Source organism: Drosophila sechellia, chromosome 3R (genome assembly GCF_004382195.2).
Source record: "Drosophila sechellia strain sech25 chromosome 3R, ASM438219v1, whole genome shotgun sequence".
Taxonomy (NCBI): Eukaryota; Metazoa; Arthropoda; class Insecta; order Diptera; family Drosophilidae; genus Drosophila; species Drosophila sechellia.
In genome coordinates this window covers 19,389,721-19,408,964 of record NC_045952.1, presented here as the reverse complement: position 1 = coordinate 19,408,964, position 19,244 = coordinate 19,389,721, and the positions used below count along the sequence as shown (strand labels likewise).

The window sequence follows — 19,244 nt, the reverse complement described above, 5'->3', positions numbered from 1 at the left end:
GCTGTTGGGTAGGAGCTATCATCCATTTACCGCTTGCCCTGTGTTGAAATTATTTTTAGTTTTAAAAACATATGATCTTATATGTTCCATTTAAAAGATCCCTTTTCTCAGAAGATAAAAAAACCACAATTGTTTCTGATATTGTTGTCAGTATTTAATGGTATTACAGCATTGCGTTTTCTTACATATATCAAATATAATTTCATAAATACATTTAAATGTTTAGTCATAACTAGGCGCAGTATCGTAATTTTACGAACTATGATTCTTTAAAAAATTAAAAGTTAATTATTATTAGTGGCAATAACATGTCTTCATTTATTCCTATCCGGATGCATTCTTATAACAAAAATAGTAAGCTTGCGCTCCATTTCGCATATTTCTTTGTGTTCTTTGCTTATTACATTTTTTTCAGTTTTAATACAATCTTAGGTAAAGTTTTATCCGCTTTGCTTGTCCTTCATGTTTAATCTGCTTGGTATTGTTAATTAATAATTGGCAATTTTCTAACTGCATGGTTTATTTAGATGGGCATTCCATTTTCCATATTTCATTGAAGCTGTTGGTACAACATACAAGTCTTTTGTTCTATGTTTATAGTTAAATATATTTAAATCTCCATTAAAATACGTGCACTACTTAAGTGTAATTTAAAATGCGGCTTCATTAAAATTGCTTAGCGTGCCTAATACGTCTTTTTTGTGGTGTCTTTGTTGGATGAAGTCCTGTTTAGATTTAACTTCAGCATAATTCGTTGACTAGAAATTAACTTAAGTACTTAGGGCTAGACTAATATTAGCTTTAAACAAACACGCTCTTGCAGTTTTCTATTTTGGTTTCCGTGCATAAGTGTTTTCTGATCAATCTTTGTTCATTATTTTGTGCTGCAAACTTATTTGAGTTGAGTCGATATCCATTTCCTTGCTGGAAATTAGTCAATATTTGCTTCTTGTGATTTCATATCAAATTAAGGTCATTCGTAGTTGCTGCAAGCTTAAACATAACTTTTCAAATCCGTTAACAATTTTTTTTGCCTTTCAAAACATTTAGCACCAAAATGATTAATCGCCAAATAAAGAATCCGTAATTTGTGTTTGATAATTTTGCACATCGTTTGGAATTTAGACATAGAGAAAAACTAAGTAAATTTGCAACAACTTTCAATTAATTCAAATTAAAATTCAAAATACTATTAACTCCTATACAATACTTTGGTTTTACAATATGCAACGCACAAATGCGCGATTCAAGGTTTGAAAAAATTGAAAAACGAAGATATCTTTGTTGGATTGAACAATACATAGTTTTTGCTCTGAGGCGCACTTACTTATAACATCACAAAAAAATTAAACATACGTGTATATGGTAGGTGATAAATTAGTTGATAGTTTCATACACAAATCTAGCTGCGTAAACTATCTCATCTTTAGTCTGCAAAAATAATGCCTATCTCTCCAATATAATATTCTTTGCGCTCAATTGCGTTTAAAATGCAACAACTTGTGTGTATGGTATGGCTACACACTTAGCTTTAGTAGGTTTGATTGCGAGTAAATGTTGCTTGTCTAGGAAACGCCCACGATCTTTCTACGTGGTGTAGGTGCGGATGACGTCCCGGATCACCGCCCGGCACAGTGGGCACTGGCCACCGCCCACTCCGCGCCACTGCTCGATGGCGCAGTCGTAGCACATGCACATGTGTCCGCACATGTACAGCACCGAGTCAATGGGATTCTCGTAGCAGATGGTGCATTCGGCACTCGAATCGGTGCTCTGCTGGTCGCTCAGGCTGTCCTTCCACTTGTTGGCCGCATTATTTGTGCTGTTGGCAATGGGCTGCAAAAAAAATAGGCATTAGTATATGGCTAGGGAGTAATTCACAAAGCTTTGACACTCACCTCAATGTACTGGCTGCTGGTGGTGCTGATGAGGGTGCCACTGGAGCAGGCTCCGGCCAGAACACCGCTGGAGGTTACCGTGGCCGTTGGCCTGGCCGCGAGCTGGCCGTTTATATCGTGCGAGCTGCTGGCAGGTGGCAGGTTGACCACCAGAACGGTGCCACCACCATTCGGCTGGATCTGGAGAATATCTCCGTTGGAGGGCATGCTGATCATGCGGCTGCCATTGACGCCGCCAGCTGAGGCCAAAGTGCTCGTACTCTGGGCTACGCTCAGCTGCGAGGGATGATGCAACAGCTTGGCAGTGGCTCCGGCATTCAGGCTGCTCATCGACTCGGTCATGGGCAGCATGCGGGACGTGGAGGCAGCGTTGCAGGCGGACGAGCTGCTGGCATTCACATTCACCTGCGGCTGCGACGGATACGCAACCATGTTGGGCAACTGCTGGCGGAACATCCTCAGAGACTGCGTCGAGCCGTAGACATCCAAGAAGGCCCACAGCTGCAGGGACTGGTCCACATGCATCACCACCACAGCTGGTCCGTTGTTCTTGCTGATGCTCACTTCGCCGTTGGGCGCCACAAAGAAGGCAATCTCATCGCCGCGCTGAGGAGCAGCTGCAATATCCTTGCTCACCACCCAGTATTCGGGGCGATCGAGCAGGAAATCCGAATCATTGGGCAAATCATTGGGCTGCAACATGGCCGGATTGCAGGAGGTCAGACCCAAAGCCAAGGCACCCACGTACATCTGTTCCGTTTTCAGGACCTGCACAATCAGCTTCTCACCAATGCGAATGGGACGGGCAGTGAACACATAACCCTGGCAGAAGTCTGATTCCGTGCGAGAAGCCACAAAGCGATCCTGCGAGAGCCGCACATTCCGTCCCTTGGTGTTGTGGAAGGGCACTGGAATCAGTCGTCCATTGGCATTGTAGCGCAGAGGAGGCAGTCCATTGGCCAGATCATGGGCAATGGCCGCCTGTTCTACGCTAGCCACGCTTCCACCGTTTCCGGTCAAGTGCAGCGACTGCAGGGACGGCATCACATGGCGCTCCAGATCGTGTTCGATGGTCGCAGTGTGTCCCGGCAGGGATCTCCTCGACTGCTGATGCGGGTGATGAGGATTCAGGGCGGAGGATGCGTTGGCAGCTGGCTGGGCCATTTGCTGTTGCTGGGCGGGCACAGTGGCCATTGGCATCGCCGCTGGTTGCTGCTGGTACATGTAAATGCGAGAATCGAGAAACTCAATGCCCGTGCAGTTGCCATAGATATCGATCACCGTCCACAGCAGGCTTCTCGTATCGATGCCGGACAGTATCACACCCTTCTCCTCGTTGTTTATACCATAGATCACATCGCCAGCGCCATTGACATAGTAGTAAAGTATGTTGTCCTTCTCGCAGTACTGCTCATGCAGAGCCTTCGCCCAGAAGCCAGGCCTGTTGGTCAGATCCGGACAGGCGTACTTGGGCAGCGTTCCCTCCAGCGTTACAGGATCATTGCTGGTGAATCCAAAGCGTATTCCACCGTTCCAGTTGTTCGAGATCTCCGCAAACTTCACGCAGATCCTCTCGTTGATGCGAACCGGACGCGCTGAAAAGGTGATGGCCCTGCAGAAGCTCTCAAAGCGACGGGCCAGGGTTCCGTCCCTTGAAATTCGGATGTTGTCGCCATGCACGGAGTGGAATTGCAGCGGAGGCAGGTTGTTGGGACCAGGACATGAGGAGGGTGAGCGGCGAACTGAAATGGTATAGGTGAAAGTTGAGTTAGTTAGGATTTTTTATATAGTATTATATTTCATTTGAATTTCTTGCAATACGAACATGATCTTAGCTGTTAGTTTTATCCCACAAATCATTTGGAAACCTTGAATATACTTTCGCATTCACGAAATGCTGCCTTCCCACAATCCATTTATCTATTAGTTACATCTTCTGCCACATTGTTTTAAAATCTTTTTCCCAACGCCAGCTCCCCGTATCAAATTACGCATCTTCAGAAAGATGTCTCCAGATAGCCGAACATTCAACCATGTGCTAGCGATCGAATTACGCAGAAGCCCAAACTGATCTTCCTGGGTGAGTCAATAACCCCCAACCCAAGATCCAAATTTAGTTGGTTTTCAAGCAAAGGGCACGTGACTGGATTGAAGACAATTGAAGCAATGGGTTTGGGGATTTGTTGCCTTGGTAAAATGCGGACTCAAAAGGATTTACCATGGTCATCGTCAGCTGCTGGCCCATTTTCTTGGAAAATCAAAGTCACATACGTGTGAAGTACAAGAATTACTTCAGGAACAGATAAATATTGGTGTAGGTTAGTTCTTACAAATTTCAAGCGATTTTGAATTCCTAGATATATACCATATATTTGAATTGTTCTTTTTGTTAATAAATCGTTGTACTGGTTAGGCGGTTTTTTTTACTAATTACCAATAAATAGCTGGCTTATGGTAAATTCTTTGCAATTATATAGGGCAGCACTTCAATGGCAGGGGAATACCTTAAGAATCCTTTAAAAATATTCCCGAAATTGGCTTAATTATTGCACCTTGCAAATCCACGTATAAAATTAGCAGCTGCTGACAATTACCACAAAAAACTGCGTCAGGGCAGAAAAACCTATAACCGATCCATATGGCTATACATATAAATAATTACTGGAGGACGAGGAGTCTTTGGATGTCGACAGGTTTCTGCTCAGGTCGCTGGAATATGCCCAACATCAGACGATTCCGGCGGCATGCCAACAGTTGCAGTAAAAAAAATATATAAACCCAGTTTATAAGAAAGCCATGGCGAAGGACCTGAAGCAGATGAGGCTGATGTTGATGGTGATTACCATGTTGATATGCGGCGCGTGGCACTGAAGATCAATGTGTTTGCTTTGGAGCGGCATGTGGCAGCTGTCCTTTTTCCCTTCTTCTCGATTCCTTTTGCAGCCTTTGTTGTGCGGAGGAAGAAATAGGAAGGTCAGAAGAAAGCAGCTGTACGGCTGGAACAGGTAAAACAACCCCTATGGAGAGCGAGCGTCTGTCCCCGTTTTTCGAGGGTAGTTTTTAACGTTTTCAACGTTTTTGATCGCTTAGGGGTTGCTGCAGTTCCACAGTCTGCAGCTGTTCAAATTTCGAAAAAAAAAAAAACACTGCAAGACAGATACAAGATACAAATGCTTGGGTATCTGCAAGATTCCCCTGGCTTGGCAGTGTCTTTGGGGTTGAAATTTAATCCTAAGCCAGGGCCAATGACTTGCACACGAAATCTGTACTGTCTGCTTCCCGAAAAAATCCAATCCTCAAGTGCTTCCGCTGCAGGAAGTGGAAAGGGAGCACCAGCTTCCGGTGGCTCCCATTCTGAAGGAAAGAGCGCGTCTTTGGAGATTCGCTATGGAGGAGGAGGAGAAGCACGGTGGAGTAGAAAGCCGGCCCGAAGACTTCTACTACGACTGCAATACCCCAACCATCCATATTTATGAAGTGACCGCGACGAGGAAGTAGGAAATCACGTACTACGCACATACGTGTACTGGATTGGGGCCTATTAGCTGCAGGATGTTGTCGTCTCACCAGCCTGGCCAACTGGCGACGCCTACTTTTTATCGGCCCAGACAGTCGTCAGTCAATGGATGGAATTGCAGCGGCGATCACAAGTATTCGCTGGCATCAATGAATGAATGAATGAGTGAAATACGCGCCTCGCTTTTTTCCTTGAACTCGCAGTCCCAGAAACGGTGCTTCACAGACGCGTTAATACTTTCAATTAACCAGGCCACAATTAATTAAGATCAGCGATTGTCTTCGCTCGAGGCTTTAATGATACCCTCCACCCCATGATAACTAATTGCATTAAATGTTTAAACGATAGACTTGTTGTTGGAAGCTATCAATACGCTTTAAGAGTAGGAAATCATTAAATGAATATATTACGGAAGGGCTTTCCGGCAATCTTAACTATGAACAAGGATACATAAAGAGAACACTTGTAAACAAGCCAGTAGCGATGAAGAGCTAGAAATGATCCATTTCCCAGGCCATCCAATTATCATCCAGACACAATATTTGCCAAATAACAACCGAAGATGAAAAGTTCAAACTTTCGGTGGTGGTCATGATGCGTTTGGAGTTTGCCGCTCTGCCGCAAAAGGTTCCCAAACGCCGATTCCCGAACGGGCAAAACGAAGACCCTGGCACATCCTATCGACTGCAAACGATCTGGCGGCTGCTGCAGTTGCAGGCAAATTTTCGTTGGTTTGCCAAAATGGAAAACCTGATTTACCGTTCGGCGCGGATCGGGGACGTCTTTGGATTCGCCACCAGCGAGCGAAGCAAAACATTTCCCACGCTGAGCACTGGGCAAAAATCAAACAGAAACTCCGTAGAGACAATTCCCACGACTCCAAATTTGTATATATAGGAGATATATAGTAAATTTGCGGCTGCCGAACATCGAAAACCTGTAACAAGCCTCGGTAATTGCGAGAAGAGAGTGCGCAGTTCGTCGTTCGCCGTTCGGATCTTCCCGAATCTTTTGGCGAACTGGAGAAGAAGCTGCAGCTGGGTGATCGAGCGGGTGGAAAATGTGAAAATCATGCAGGTGTCATAAAACAAAACCCAGCTCCAATGGAACAAAAAAATAGGAAACCAAATCCAGTGAGGCAATGGCAATCTGCGATTGTGCGGCCATCGTTAGGCGAAATCATTTTAACGATCTGATGAAGATCTCCAAACATTCAAAATCCCATTGAGCGCAGACATCATTAGATTTCGATTGGCACTCGTGAGTCGAGTTTGGCGATCATTAAAGGCAGATTACGTTGATGTCTGAATGAAGGCTTACATGGGTATCCGATGTGTAGCTAAGCATCTACTTATTGTAACGATCGGTTCTAGCAAATCGCTACAAAGTTGATTAGTTCGGTAGCATTCATTGGATCGCTTTAATATCAAAATCTTTATTATAAAATAAACTGATGTTCAAAGTATGAGTATACATGACTTAAACAACCAACAATTGTCTTAACCAGTTCCTGCCGCCACCCACTTGAGCTCCCTCCCCGTTTGCACCGATTGAGGTCACAGGTCACGTGCTGCCCCGCCCCCTGTTGTTGTCAGCCCACGTGCGTGAGTCAGAAGACGTGTGCGGACAATTAACACGCCCCTGCCCATTTAATTGCACCGGAAGTGCCCCATAAAAGCCGGGGCTTTCGTTCAAATGCCGGCTTGGCATGCCGAGTGGATATCAATGGATCATTTATACAAATTGTATCAATTGGTCAAGCATTTGGCATAAATTATCGGCATTTTGCAGCGCCGCAATCAGTCAGATCGAGTGGGTGAATGAGCCGGATTGAGTTGGACCTGAGCATTTTGACTTCCACGGGCTTGTCAATGGATCGACCCACGCCGATAAATAACTTATAAGCGTATCTGGCCACTCCGCATACATTTTCCTTTTCGACATATCAGTGAAATTAGTTGAGGAAACAGTGTGTGGGTCGTTTGTTAGTTAGTCAGCGGCTTGATCTGTGGGCAGAAAAGCCAAGCGTTGGTCGCAGCTTAAGAGCGGAACAAGTGTCCATCGAATGGCTTGTAAAACAATTCTCACAGCAACAAATGCAATGCTAAATTCTTGTCTTAAATATACGTAAATGAGCCTAATGAATGTTAATTAATCGCTCGCAAACAAACAATTTGCGTGGGGCGGTAAAATATGAAAGTTTTCCACACAACAAGTGAAATTTTTGTTTCAAACCATGTCGGCCTTTTTAAGTTTTCCTTTCTAACCACAAAATTCCCAGCATTTCATGCCAATCAATTTTCCAGCTTGTTGTTTGATTTAGTGCTAAATGCACTTAGTAAAGAAGCTCCATTGAGTGGAAGCGAAAACCACTTCCGTTCTGCTTGAGCCGCTGACCAGTGCAGCGGAAATTGCACTGCGATACACTCATCGCGAGCTGCTGGAGCGGGAAACTCTCTCTTGTGGTGTGGATTCCCCCACCGGTTTGCTCCCTCCTGGCAGCGCATGTAACTCTAGAAGCTTAGCAAGAATGGACACAACATAGACTCTCTGCAAATATAATAAAAATAATTACACAACGGAAAAAAGGGGCCGACTGGTGGCGGCGGCTGGCGGCGTTGACAGCGATGAAACCAGAGGTCAAACTATGCCAAGTTGCTGCAACCAGTTGTTATTGTGTCTGAGCAGCTTTACTTCTTCCCAAGTACATTGCACTTTTCATGCGATTAAGCGAAATCTGATACTGCACGCCATGTGAACTGAAAATCAAAGAAATCACAACAGGAGCAATACTAAGTACATATATCAACCATTTAGGAAAAGACTCTTCAACGAAACTATCGATAATATAGCAAAAAGTGACTAATCAATGAAAGTGCATCAGGAAATTTCCCGCAGGAAGTTCGAAGTAATCGGGGAAGACCATACAGATAATCGGGTATATTACATTTGCACTTGCACAGTGAAGCCCCTAAAGGCTAAAGAAATCCACCTAACATATTGATCACACCTCTCTCATTGGGTTCAATGACTCCCAATGACTTTTCTACCCGTTCGGCATACATTTTCCGTTTTCCACGCACACACAAATTAGTTATAAACACCCGGATGAGAAGGCGCAGCTCCACTTCTAATATAATTAGCCACCGAAAGGGAGAGATATAGTGAGAGAGAGAGACGGAGAAGCGCTGAAGGGTGGGTGGCCAAATCAAACTTACATGTTTATTTTTACAAGCCTACAGAAAGCAACTCGGTGGAAATGGGAGCACCTCTCTATCGATGCACATGATATATCCGCGTATATGTACATATATAGTATAAATATCTATGGTTTGGTTTTTTTTTTTTTTTTATTTGGGCGCTGAAGCATGCAGGAGGCCCCAGCCAAGAAGAACAGGCATAAAACTGATCTAAATATACACGCGTAGATATAAGGAAGCAAAAGGGAACACACAATAAACAACATTGTATTTTAAAGTGTTGAGTAGAATATTGCAGAATATGTTGTATGGAAGATACATAAATGAAATGCTTATAAGTTTGATTTCTCTTTAGTTGAAGCAACTTAATTATTAAGGAAGCAATTAAGCTGTACTGTACTTTCCAGAGCTCAGATACGATAAGCGCGGCTTTCATCCGCTACGTTTTGTTGCGCTTTGTAGGCTTGCTGTTTATCGAAGCGTTGCAATTACTGCAAAGGGCCAGTGGAGGGGTCCACATAAATGTACACACATACATATATACGAGTACAATATACAAAAGTTGATAGTTACTCCTATACAACTTGCATTTCCTCGCACTTGACTGCACAAGACACCCACCCCCCGATGCTCTACAGTCTGCCAACTCTTTGTGTAATTAAATCACTCGAGCGTTGAGGGGGAGCCCACAATAACAGCTTGAAGTGGAATGGAATGGACTAGAAGAGTCGTCTTGTGATAGGAACACATCATTATTACATTATAACGCTGTTATTACAATGGCTGGCACAGACAATTCAAGTGTTTTGAACTCCGGAATTCGATAGTTTTTGATGCCACCGGTTGCATTGTTATCGGCCATCTCATTAAAACTTAGTGTTATAGCCAAACCATGCAAATTTCGAAGATTTTAACATATTAAATACCCCGAACAGCTGCAAAGCTGAAGCCAATCTAGTTCTGGTTCCTCCCCAAATAGGTGTACATATTAATTACATTAAAGTTCTGCCCGAATTTCAGACCACAAACGCGCCAAAGGCCAAAAACCGAAATCCAAAAAACTCGATCTGGCCAAGTTGCCAGCGATGGATAGCCGAACAGCTGCTGCTGCTGGACATAGAGGCATAGATTAAAGACCCGTAGGTGTTCGAACCGAGTAGATACATATACCGACGGTGATTTATGCCTAGCAACCAGCAGATCGCCCGCCCTAACCCGTCTGGAAAACACGCCCTCCCGAAAGGCCTACAAAATTGACCCAAAGATGCCTTTGGATATCTTTTCGTTTCACTTTGCGTGAGTTAATTGCAGCTGATTTCTGGGCCAGGTATACTATGTATTACTATACTATATGTGGCGATATTTCTACCTGTAGCTACCTGAACTCCACCTTTTGTCTTGCGTCAGTTGCAACACCCTGCGGTATATCGTATCTACTTAGACTTTTCTTTATCTATGGGGTGGTGTGCGTTTTTATCTTTACGCACAGACAAAATGTTAACAATTTTGTACTACACATTTGGGTCGTGAGGAGAACTAAGGCGATACAGACAGTGGTTATAATATACTTTTCATTTTCACATTTTTTATTCCCTAGGTTAGAATTGCAATGTGAGATATATCGCAAAGATTTGTTAACCGATGTTTACTGTACTCTTCTTCAAGCTGCCAACTTAGTTCAATAACTGATAAGCGAAAGATGTGGGAGGCACAAAATGGGTCACGAGATAGCTAGAAAAAAGCATCGCATAGATCTTTGTGTATATCCCCAATCGTTAACAACTGGTATTTATAGGTAATCAGTTTTTAACAACACTTGTAGAGATAACTTTTCGCTCTGTTCGTTATCAAAGCGCGACAATAAGCAATGCTTCATATCAGCTTGCACAACTATAGCCAATTTTTAGAATGACCATAGGATGTATGACACATCGAGATGATGACCTCATGAGGGGGAGAAAAATAAGTTAAAAAATAACGAAGGGGATGCATGAAAGTGGGAATATAGCAACAGATGTCTGTAGCGAAAATGCTCAACATACAACTGTGCTCAACAGAAAAGTGCTTACTGGGTGAAATCAACAATAAAATGTTAATATTAAAGCATTAAATGCCTCTTAAACATAATGTTTGCAGAAATTTGTTTTTAAGCGGCGAGTGATTTTGAATTTATCAGAATAACTTTTTAGGTCTCAGAAGTTAATGTATATTTATTATGACCACCATTGTACTTAGATATGTACTTATATACATATGTACCAACTTCCTACGGGGGTGCGTACCGCCATTAAAGATTGAATATTTACTTTTGGCCAACAATCGAAGGTCGGGCGACAATTTGTATTTGTGTGTCCCATAATCGGAGCTCAAAGACGCGTTGGCAGCGCTCAGTTGCAAGCACACGCACGGCCAAGCAAGCCATTTCGAAAAGTAAACCGTGAGAAGCTAAGTAAAAGCCAAGAGCAGATAAACTTTTTTGCCAAAGCAAACGTGGCATGCCAACACACAGTAATAACAACAATAACCACCAACAAGCTACGAAATGTAATAGAAAATGCAGGTACAAAAAAGCAAAAGCAGCTGACGCCGAGCAAAACAACAACAAAGCAATTTCATTGATTACCGATAGGCAACGCACGTTCAAATCAAACGGACTGGAAGCCGCCGCATAAAACATAAACCATTGCGGGCTTAAACGCTCAGCAGAAAAATAAAAACTCCAAACACTCAAGCTTCAAAGCCACGCCTTTTCCTCTTCTCATCCCGCTAGTCCATGACTCTTCTTCTTCTCCTGCCGTGGATCGTTTGCTTTTCTGTTGTTGCTATCTTTGTTTTTGCTTTTGCCGATGGCGGCAACGGCGCTTCGCGTACAATTCTCCGAAAGGCAATAGCAACAACAACAAGCAATACTGAATGAGGCAGATGCAAAAACAGTGTTGGCGGGAAAAATAGAGTCTCTTAAATACAGTACAATATTTCGCATAGAAAACTATTCCAGTACTGAAGGACTAAATCAATAACTTTTTTTTTTTAAATTCATATTGCGTTCGTTAATATTCGACTGCTAGTTGTGCGACCACAACTGTTCGTAGGAGGCCAGTAAAAACAAGAAAAAAAAAGGGGTAGAAGCTTAGCCTATGCGTCATTGGCTTTGCTTTGCTTTTGCTTCGCCTGCTTTGACCAAAAAAGAGAGCATTGAAGCCGAGAATGCAATTGAGCCAAAGCCAACGAAAAGGTGATTTGTTGTTTTTACTTCTTTTTTTTGTCTTTCCTTAGCTCAGCTGCTTGCAACCAAAACAAAAACAAAGCAACGAAATTCCCCAGCCCAGATAATCGTTATGATAAACATAATCGCTCCTTGGGAAAATTGCTTTCGGTGGTATTTTCTTCAACTCAAGATCCCTCCGATTTGGTCTTCTCGATCAATTTGCGGTTACTTGGGTGCGATTGAAAAATGCAGTTTTCGAGAACTGACATTTCCGGCGAAAAAGTCGGAGTGTCGAGGTTAAATTCTGCCGAAAAAGCCTTGAGAGAATTTCACATTTAAGATTTTTTTCGGGTTTCTTCTGTGTCTATCTAGTCGGAAAAAAACAATTACTATTATAATGGCAAACTAGGCGTGCTCTGGGCGAGCATTTATTCATTAGCTTTTTGTTTTAAACTAACTCAAACTTTTTCGCTTTTTGCTCTTATCTTTCGTTATTTGTTATTGTTCTTGAGACGCAAAATGCTAATGTATGCATAAATGTTTGCGGCTGTCTGTTTCTCGCTTATTTATCTTGCCGCTTTAATTAACCGAATGAATGAGCGATAGGTCAGACCACATGCTAATATTATGTGGGAATCGCTAGAGATAAAAGACGATTCCCAGATCAATGAATAATGTATTTAAGGCATTTTCGCACGAGGTAATTACATTTGCTTCAAGACTTTAATGGTCAGATATCACGAAGGAAGTTTTATATTGTTAAAATGTACTACATCTGCTTTAGAACCTAGTCACACTGATTTTAAATAATATTCCTGTATATTCAGAGAATTGTACGTTCTTTGAAAAACCCTTGGAAATGAACTGAATATTCTTGTTAATATATCGATCGATATCCTTAGCCCGATTCTTAGCCTGGTACTAATGCGACTACTAACCCAATCCGAAGCGCTTCTTGATCTTCTTGAGCAAGTGCATCTTCTTCTTGCTGGAGAGCTTGTCCTTGGTGCTCATGAGCAGCTCGTTGGACTCCATGGCCAGGACCTGGGCGGCCTGCTGGGCGGGAGTGGGCATGGCGTTGTGCAGCTGCTGCATCTGTTGCAGATGCTGCAAGTGCTGCTGGTTCTGGTGATGCTGCTGCTGCGGATGGAGTGTTAGGTGCGGATGGCTGCCCTGCATATAGTTGGCTGGTATATCCGATAGACCCATGGTAGTGGATTATTTATTTTTTCGTTATTTAAATTAAAACAAACGAACTAAACGAACACGCGTAATGCTAATGAAAATGCACAAGCTGCTTGCGTATTTTATTTGGCATTAAATTTAGCGATAGAGTTCTTCTTCGAATTTGAATGTTTTCCGTTAAAACATTTTGAATTTGGTTGGTTGTTTGTCTGCGCGCAACGGGAACAAACGAAACGAAACGATACGAAACACATAAACCGACGACGACAACTCCAAGACAACCTCTCGCTGAGTTTTTTTTCAACAAATAAAAGGTGGTGCGGCCTTTTATAGCTTCGCACCAGCGCGACGTCGCTGCCGCAGCTCAGTTGGAGAGTAACGGATAGTACTGGCGCGCAGAAATTCTCCAGTCAGATTTGGCCTTCTTTTAGTATTTGTTTTAGAGATGTTTCGAAGTTTAGTTTTTTAAGATTACTACTAACGTTTAGTAACAATTTGGACTGTACATTTGAATAACTTTTCCTGTTTTATAATTTAATTTAAATCAAAAAACGGAAACTAAATTACATTCAAAATGCTTTAATTTATTATACCTTATAATTTGTAGGCAATCTATATTTTTAAATATTTTTAAAATTTAGCTACTTTCTGGTTAAGGGCTGTCAGCACTGAGCGTGGAGAGAGCGAAAAAGAGAGCTGAAGAGAGAAAATTATGAGACGCCATTGCTCTCTTTCTCTCTCTGGCAGCTGTTTCTTATTTACTATGGTTTCGTTTTGTGCCTGCGATTCGCGTGTATTGAGCCTCCCTTATAATTTACCTTTATGCCTCTAACTCTGCACCCTGATCGGGGATTCCTCCACATCTTCTCCTGCTGTTGCTTTTCCTGCTTCTTGTTGTTGTTGCTCTCGGCCTGCATTTGGGATTTTGGCCATAGTGCTCTGATCTTCACTAACAGTTATTCCCTCACCTTAGTGTGTGTGAGAGTCCGTTGGTATGTGTGTAGTTCAGCCAGGTTCAAAGCAATTCTTTCTTTTTCGCAGGGTTTACAAGGTCTGGCTCATATAACTGGCAAACTATTTCAATTGCCCTAATGCTTTTGATCGTGAACTTTGCGGGACAAATATCACACGTAGATATGGAAGCCATGGGCATTTAAAAAAAAATTCCAAAAATTTCTTGATAATATTAATACATTTTTTCTATCGCCAGTTGCTTTCGGAATCTTTAATGTTCTAATGCACAGCCTATTTAAAATATTTTGAGTGAGCTATTTATGAAATTTATTTTTTACAGAATATGATACAAGATACGTTTTGTTTTTCAGTTTTTAAGTTTGCACTAAGAATACTCTATAGAATGAAATGGAAGGTTTGAAAGTCTACAACTCAATTCCCAGTTTTAAAAGAATTAAAAAAAATATGTATCTATGATCTGGGACACATGCTATTGTGGTCTCATTTGTTAAGCTTTAGCTTTTGTGGTCAGCAGGATAACTGCCGTCTGGCGTCTGATCATCCTTTATCCTTTATGGATGCCACGCTGCCATTGATGGAGGATGATAATTGCGCTGAGCGCTCCTCATCCTCATCCTCGTCCTTTTTGTCCTGCATCGACAGACGGAACCGGGCAGACCTCACAGCAGATGCAATTTTCAAGATCGGAAGGGATCAAGACGGGGCAGAAAGCATTTAAATTTTGATATTAAAGTGGAAATGCATATTCAGCATCCTGGCAGCAGGCGTGCGTCCTGGAAATACATCTGCTGCTGCTTACCCGATTTCCCCCTCCTGTTCGCTCAGTTTGCGAAAATGCAAGAAAGGTCGGAGAAGGTGATGTTGGCGAAACAGGAACCGGCAGACATCGAGACCAACGAACAACCCCAAAAATTGTCAAAGAATACAGTGAACATTGGATAAAAATAACTTTGCCTATTTTTTACGACTTTAGGTTAAGTATTAATGTTAAATATTCAAACCCAAAACAAACCCTATTCTTAGCATGCCATTTTAAAGGAATGTAAATGTATGAATATCATAGTTTTTCGCTTATCGATATCCACTGTACCCATCATGATCATCAACGAAGGGTGTCCATCTGCGGTTGCAGTTGGAACAAGGACCCGAAAAGGGTTTGCTCTACTGTAGTGCGTATCCCCGCGCAGCCCCTGCCCTCGGTTCCGTTCTGTTTGCTTGCCAATTCCAGGTGTAAATTCACAGCAAAAGATACACGGATACGGGTGGAAAGGGATTTTCGAAGCGGAGAAAGAGGAAGCCAGCCGACCACGTGCCAGGTTGAAATCGAAGAAAAGAAGAGACGTGCGCCAGTTGCCTTGGCTGATAAGGATGTGCTCTACTTCTGCGGATCGATTGGAACTTCTTGTACGATTATTTATTTTTATATATTCATATTTTGCCAGCAGACAGCTGCTTTCCATTTGCATTTGTCGCCTTGATGGGGGAGATAACTGCAGTCTGCCTTTTTGTATTTTGTATTTTCCTTTTTGCTCCCCTTAAAGTATTTTGTGGTTAAATTTAGAATTTGGCACATGTGCCCCCACAAGTCCCGCCGTACAGTGCAATTTTTATACATATCTCCATTTCGGTCTCCCACGAACATCTGGCTCAAGAATACGTCTGTATTTCTGGTTTCTTCTTAGACCCGCATTACCCTCTGGCCTCACAATTGTCCTTTTTCGACCATTGTCTCGAGAATGTCACAGCGATTTACCTTTCAGACAGTTCCTTAACCCACAATCCCTGTGGCTATTCGAAATCTTCGTCTATGGAGAATTGACCTAGGCAGGCGTTTAATGAATATGCCAAACGATCATTTTGCACGGCAAGTGAGCAGATTCAGGGGAAACAAGTAAGAGAAAGGGGTTTAGAATTTTTTTATGCTCTTAAAATAAAATATCTGCAAAGAAATTTATAATTAATCTTTTCGAGAAGATAATCAAAAAAAAAAAAACTCACACATTACGGTCGTTTTGATTTCTAGAAGTTCCACTTCGAAAGATAAGAAAATCGCAGACCATAAAACCTAATAAAATTTGAAGATAAAAATACGAGTTACACAAATTTCCATACATATATCATATGCATAGGCCTCTTATCATAACTACCTCCATTACGATCGAGTTACTACCTTTACTCATAGATATATTTCTGAGCACAATGAAATAGTTTCCAATTGAACAAAATCGAAATTAAACTATATTTATAGAGAAATCTAATGCCAAAACTAATTTAAATAGAGGAAACAGCTCAAGTGGGCCATAGATAAGTGTTGGGAAGTAGTTTGTAGTTATCAGCAATGATAATATGAATTATTCAATGATAAAGACGCAGTGCAAGAAAATAAAATAAATAAAAAAATACAAGAAATTGGCAGCTGTCGATGAGAAGACAGCTGAGAATTCCCCGGCTCTTCACATCGATCGCCGATAGCCGATCAATATACACATAATTAAGTAAGAAGTGTAGCAAATGCCAATGTTTAATTAGAAAACGACATATGCAAACGGGTCATGGGGAAAAGGCAGAGCTGTTCGAAGGAAAATAAAAGGGAAAGGACTTCAGACAGGCCAAGGAAAATGAAGGAGCCGTTTGAGGAGCAGTTGTCGAGTTTCGTATATACATATGTATAAATACCCGAACTAATCCTGCGAACACAAAAGGGAATTCAGGGGAACAGAACCCAAAATCGAATTGCGCAAGCACTTGAGAAACAGAGCAATGGTGGAGGAGGTATTCCCATATGTATTCCCAGTATGCAAGGATCGAGGGTATAGTGAATTGTTGTATATATTACATTGTGGAGAACATAGTTTGAGGATACGGTTAAAATTACACGTTGTCAACTATTTTAAGATACTACTAATAGCATTCTAATCCTTCTTCGCAGACAAGATATCATTATACATCTTCTACATAGCTGTGAAGAAGAAGTTCTCTGCAGATCTTAAAGATTCTAATACCGAGGGTAGCTTGCCGTCCAGATACTCTCTTCAAGAAACCTGACTTATTCAGCGGAACTCCTCCATATTTTGAGGATACCTGCGACAGCAGTTGGCTTCATTCCGAAACTCCGATCAAGATCTAACAAAAGGGAACTAGAGGGATGCATTTGGCAACTGCAACTTCAACTTCCACATCCACTTCCCATTTCCGCATCCTCATGTGCGTACGCTAATCAAATATCAACATCAGCGAGGAATAACCGCCAACGCAACACATGCGGGGGAAACTGCGATCCGTTAGAGAAATATACGTTCTGTTGGCCAAATGTTTGCCTTTTCAGGGAGTTTCGGCTTTCACGGTTTTCACATTGCAGTTTTTTCCCGCCCGTGAAATGGAAAACCTCCCTCGTCCCACGAAAAATGCGAGATCTGCGCCTGGAAGATACCTTTACGGATACTCCGATGCAAACAGGACATTTGGCAAGTCATAGAGAGAAGGTCCTGGCGGGTTTCCAGCCCACAGCATGTGTCTTTGTCTCAGGGTCAGGGAGTTACAACTCGGTTATCCTACCTGAACCGAGCGCCTATTGGGGTTTACTTTTTCTCTCCTCCGCCTTTGTGCGGTCCTTCGTCCTTCGTCTTGTGCCCGTTTTGTGTGAAATCATTGCCATAAACTCTATAATTTATTGTCCACAGCTGCATGGGCATCTTGGGTCTAATCGAAGCTGATACGATTCGATGGAGTCCCTGATGATGTGGATGTGTTAAGCAGGTAAGTGCAGTCCTGCAATCCCCGTTAAATACACCTGTAAGGGTACGATGTCCATTGCGCTAAGCTTCGCGTCCTACAATCAGACTTCTTTTCCTGATCTGATTTTATGTCGGGATTTGTAGACATCTTCTTTTACACTTTTTTACCACCTTAGATTTTTTGACTTTTCGGTAGCCTAAGCTGCTTAATACTTTGATATCTCTATAGGCGAGCTCGGAATAATTGTTTAATTGTAATGGAGGACTTGCATGGGGTATACAACTTTTGCTTTTATGGTCAGTTTTTTGGGGATGGTTGTGTAGTTCAACAAGCCTCTAATAAATAAAGTATAATTTATTAGCACAACATTATGCCAGATTCTACATAACTAAATGGTTGTTGTGGTCATTTTTATATCACATGGATATAATGTGCATGGAAAAGCTTCTAAATCACATGAGTTTTTAAAATATATTCAAGGAATTTTTAAGGAACTTAATAGGAAATATTTTAAAGTCACCAATATCATATATTCGCTTTTAAAACCCAACATAGTTGTGTATATAATTGAAATAATGGTAAGTAATAGTTAAAAGCGGGTTTTACACCTGTAAGATTAAAATCAAGTAACAAAACTATCGACACGAACGCGGAACCAGCCAGTGCCATCGCTAAGGGGAATCAGCTGTTTGCCAACATGTGAGTGTGTGGGTGGTGGGAAGGTCACAAACCTATTGGAATGCCCATAGTTTCTTAATTCATATTCAAGCGGAGCTTATAACTGTCATACACTTTACTATAACTTAAAGATTTAATTTTATATAGCAACTTTACCAACTTATGACAATTAAGCTTATTTGTTGTAAGGTGACAGACAAGCTAAATCCTCCTTACGCGAAATCCAATGTTAATTGAAGTCTTGTTTACTTACCTATTTTACCAGCCGACTGACCCATTGCTTAATTAAAATCACAAATTGCGTGTTTCGCTTCCCGAAAGGCACAAGAAACAACAGCCACAACAACTAGGACACACACAACTTCTTTGGCATTGAATTTTCACGTAGACCAACCCTCGCATAAGCTCGATATTATGTGCACAGTGAGCCGATCATGTGCTATTGGCAGGCTAGCTCACTTCCGGAATCATAGGCGTTAATTGCGATGCATTTTAAAGCTTTGTTTAATTGTTATTTGGATGGAGCTGCCGGTCGCAAGGCTTTTTTTTAGTGTGACCGCGTTAGTATTTAAACGTGACAGGCCAGCTTTGCCATCTGTCACACAATAATATACCATACAATATTTATAAATAAACAAATCACTGGACCCGCTAAAAACGCATTTTATTGGTTTATTTCTAATGCTAATTCATGAAAATATGAAGTGTTCTGAAGGGTTGTCGTTGTATAACTTGTCATCAAGAAGATTTATTGTTAACAAATCACAGGATACGAAAAGCCGTGACTTAAGGCGATATTTTTTGAAGGCGGAACTTCATCGATTTATACCAAATGAAAATCGATGCAC

The 19,244-nt window shown here is 41.8% G+C and overlaps 1 protein-coding gene across 2 annotated transcripts; it reads right to left on the bottom strand.

Moving 5' to 3' along the window:
• Positions 1 to 134: 134 nt before the first annotated feature.
• LOC6607164 (protein neuralized) lies at positions 135 to 18,956 on the bottom strand. Of its 2 annotated transcripts, none has more exons than XM_002031914.2 (3): positions 18,650 to 18,956; positions 1,899 to 3,640; positions 135 to 1,836 (listed from the first exon to the last, which is right to left on the bottom strand). In XM_002031914.2, the coding sequence occupies exons 1-3, from the start codon at positions 18,672 to 18,674 to the stop codon at positions 1,588 to 1,590; spliced, it is 2,016 nt and encodes a 671-aa protein (XP_002031950.1). In that variant the 5' UTR covers positions 18,675 to 18,956; the 3' UTR covers positions 135 to 1,587. The 2 variants fall into 2 exon arrangements, with proteins under 2 accessions (XP_002031950.1, XP_032578944.1); XM_032723053.1 differs by lacking the exon at positions 18,650 to 18,956 and adding an exon at positions 12,762 to 13,320.
• Between the last annotated feature and the right edge of the window lie 288 nt (positions 18,957 to 19,244).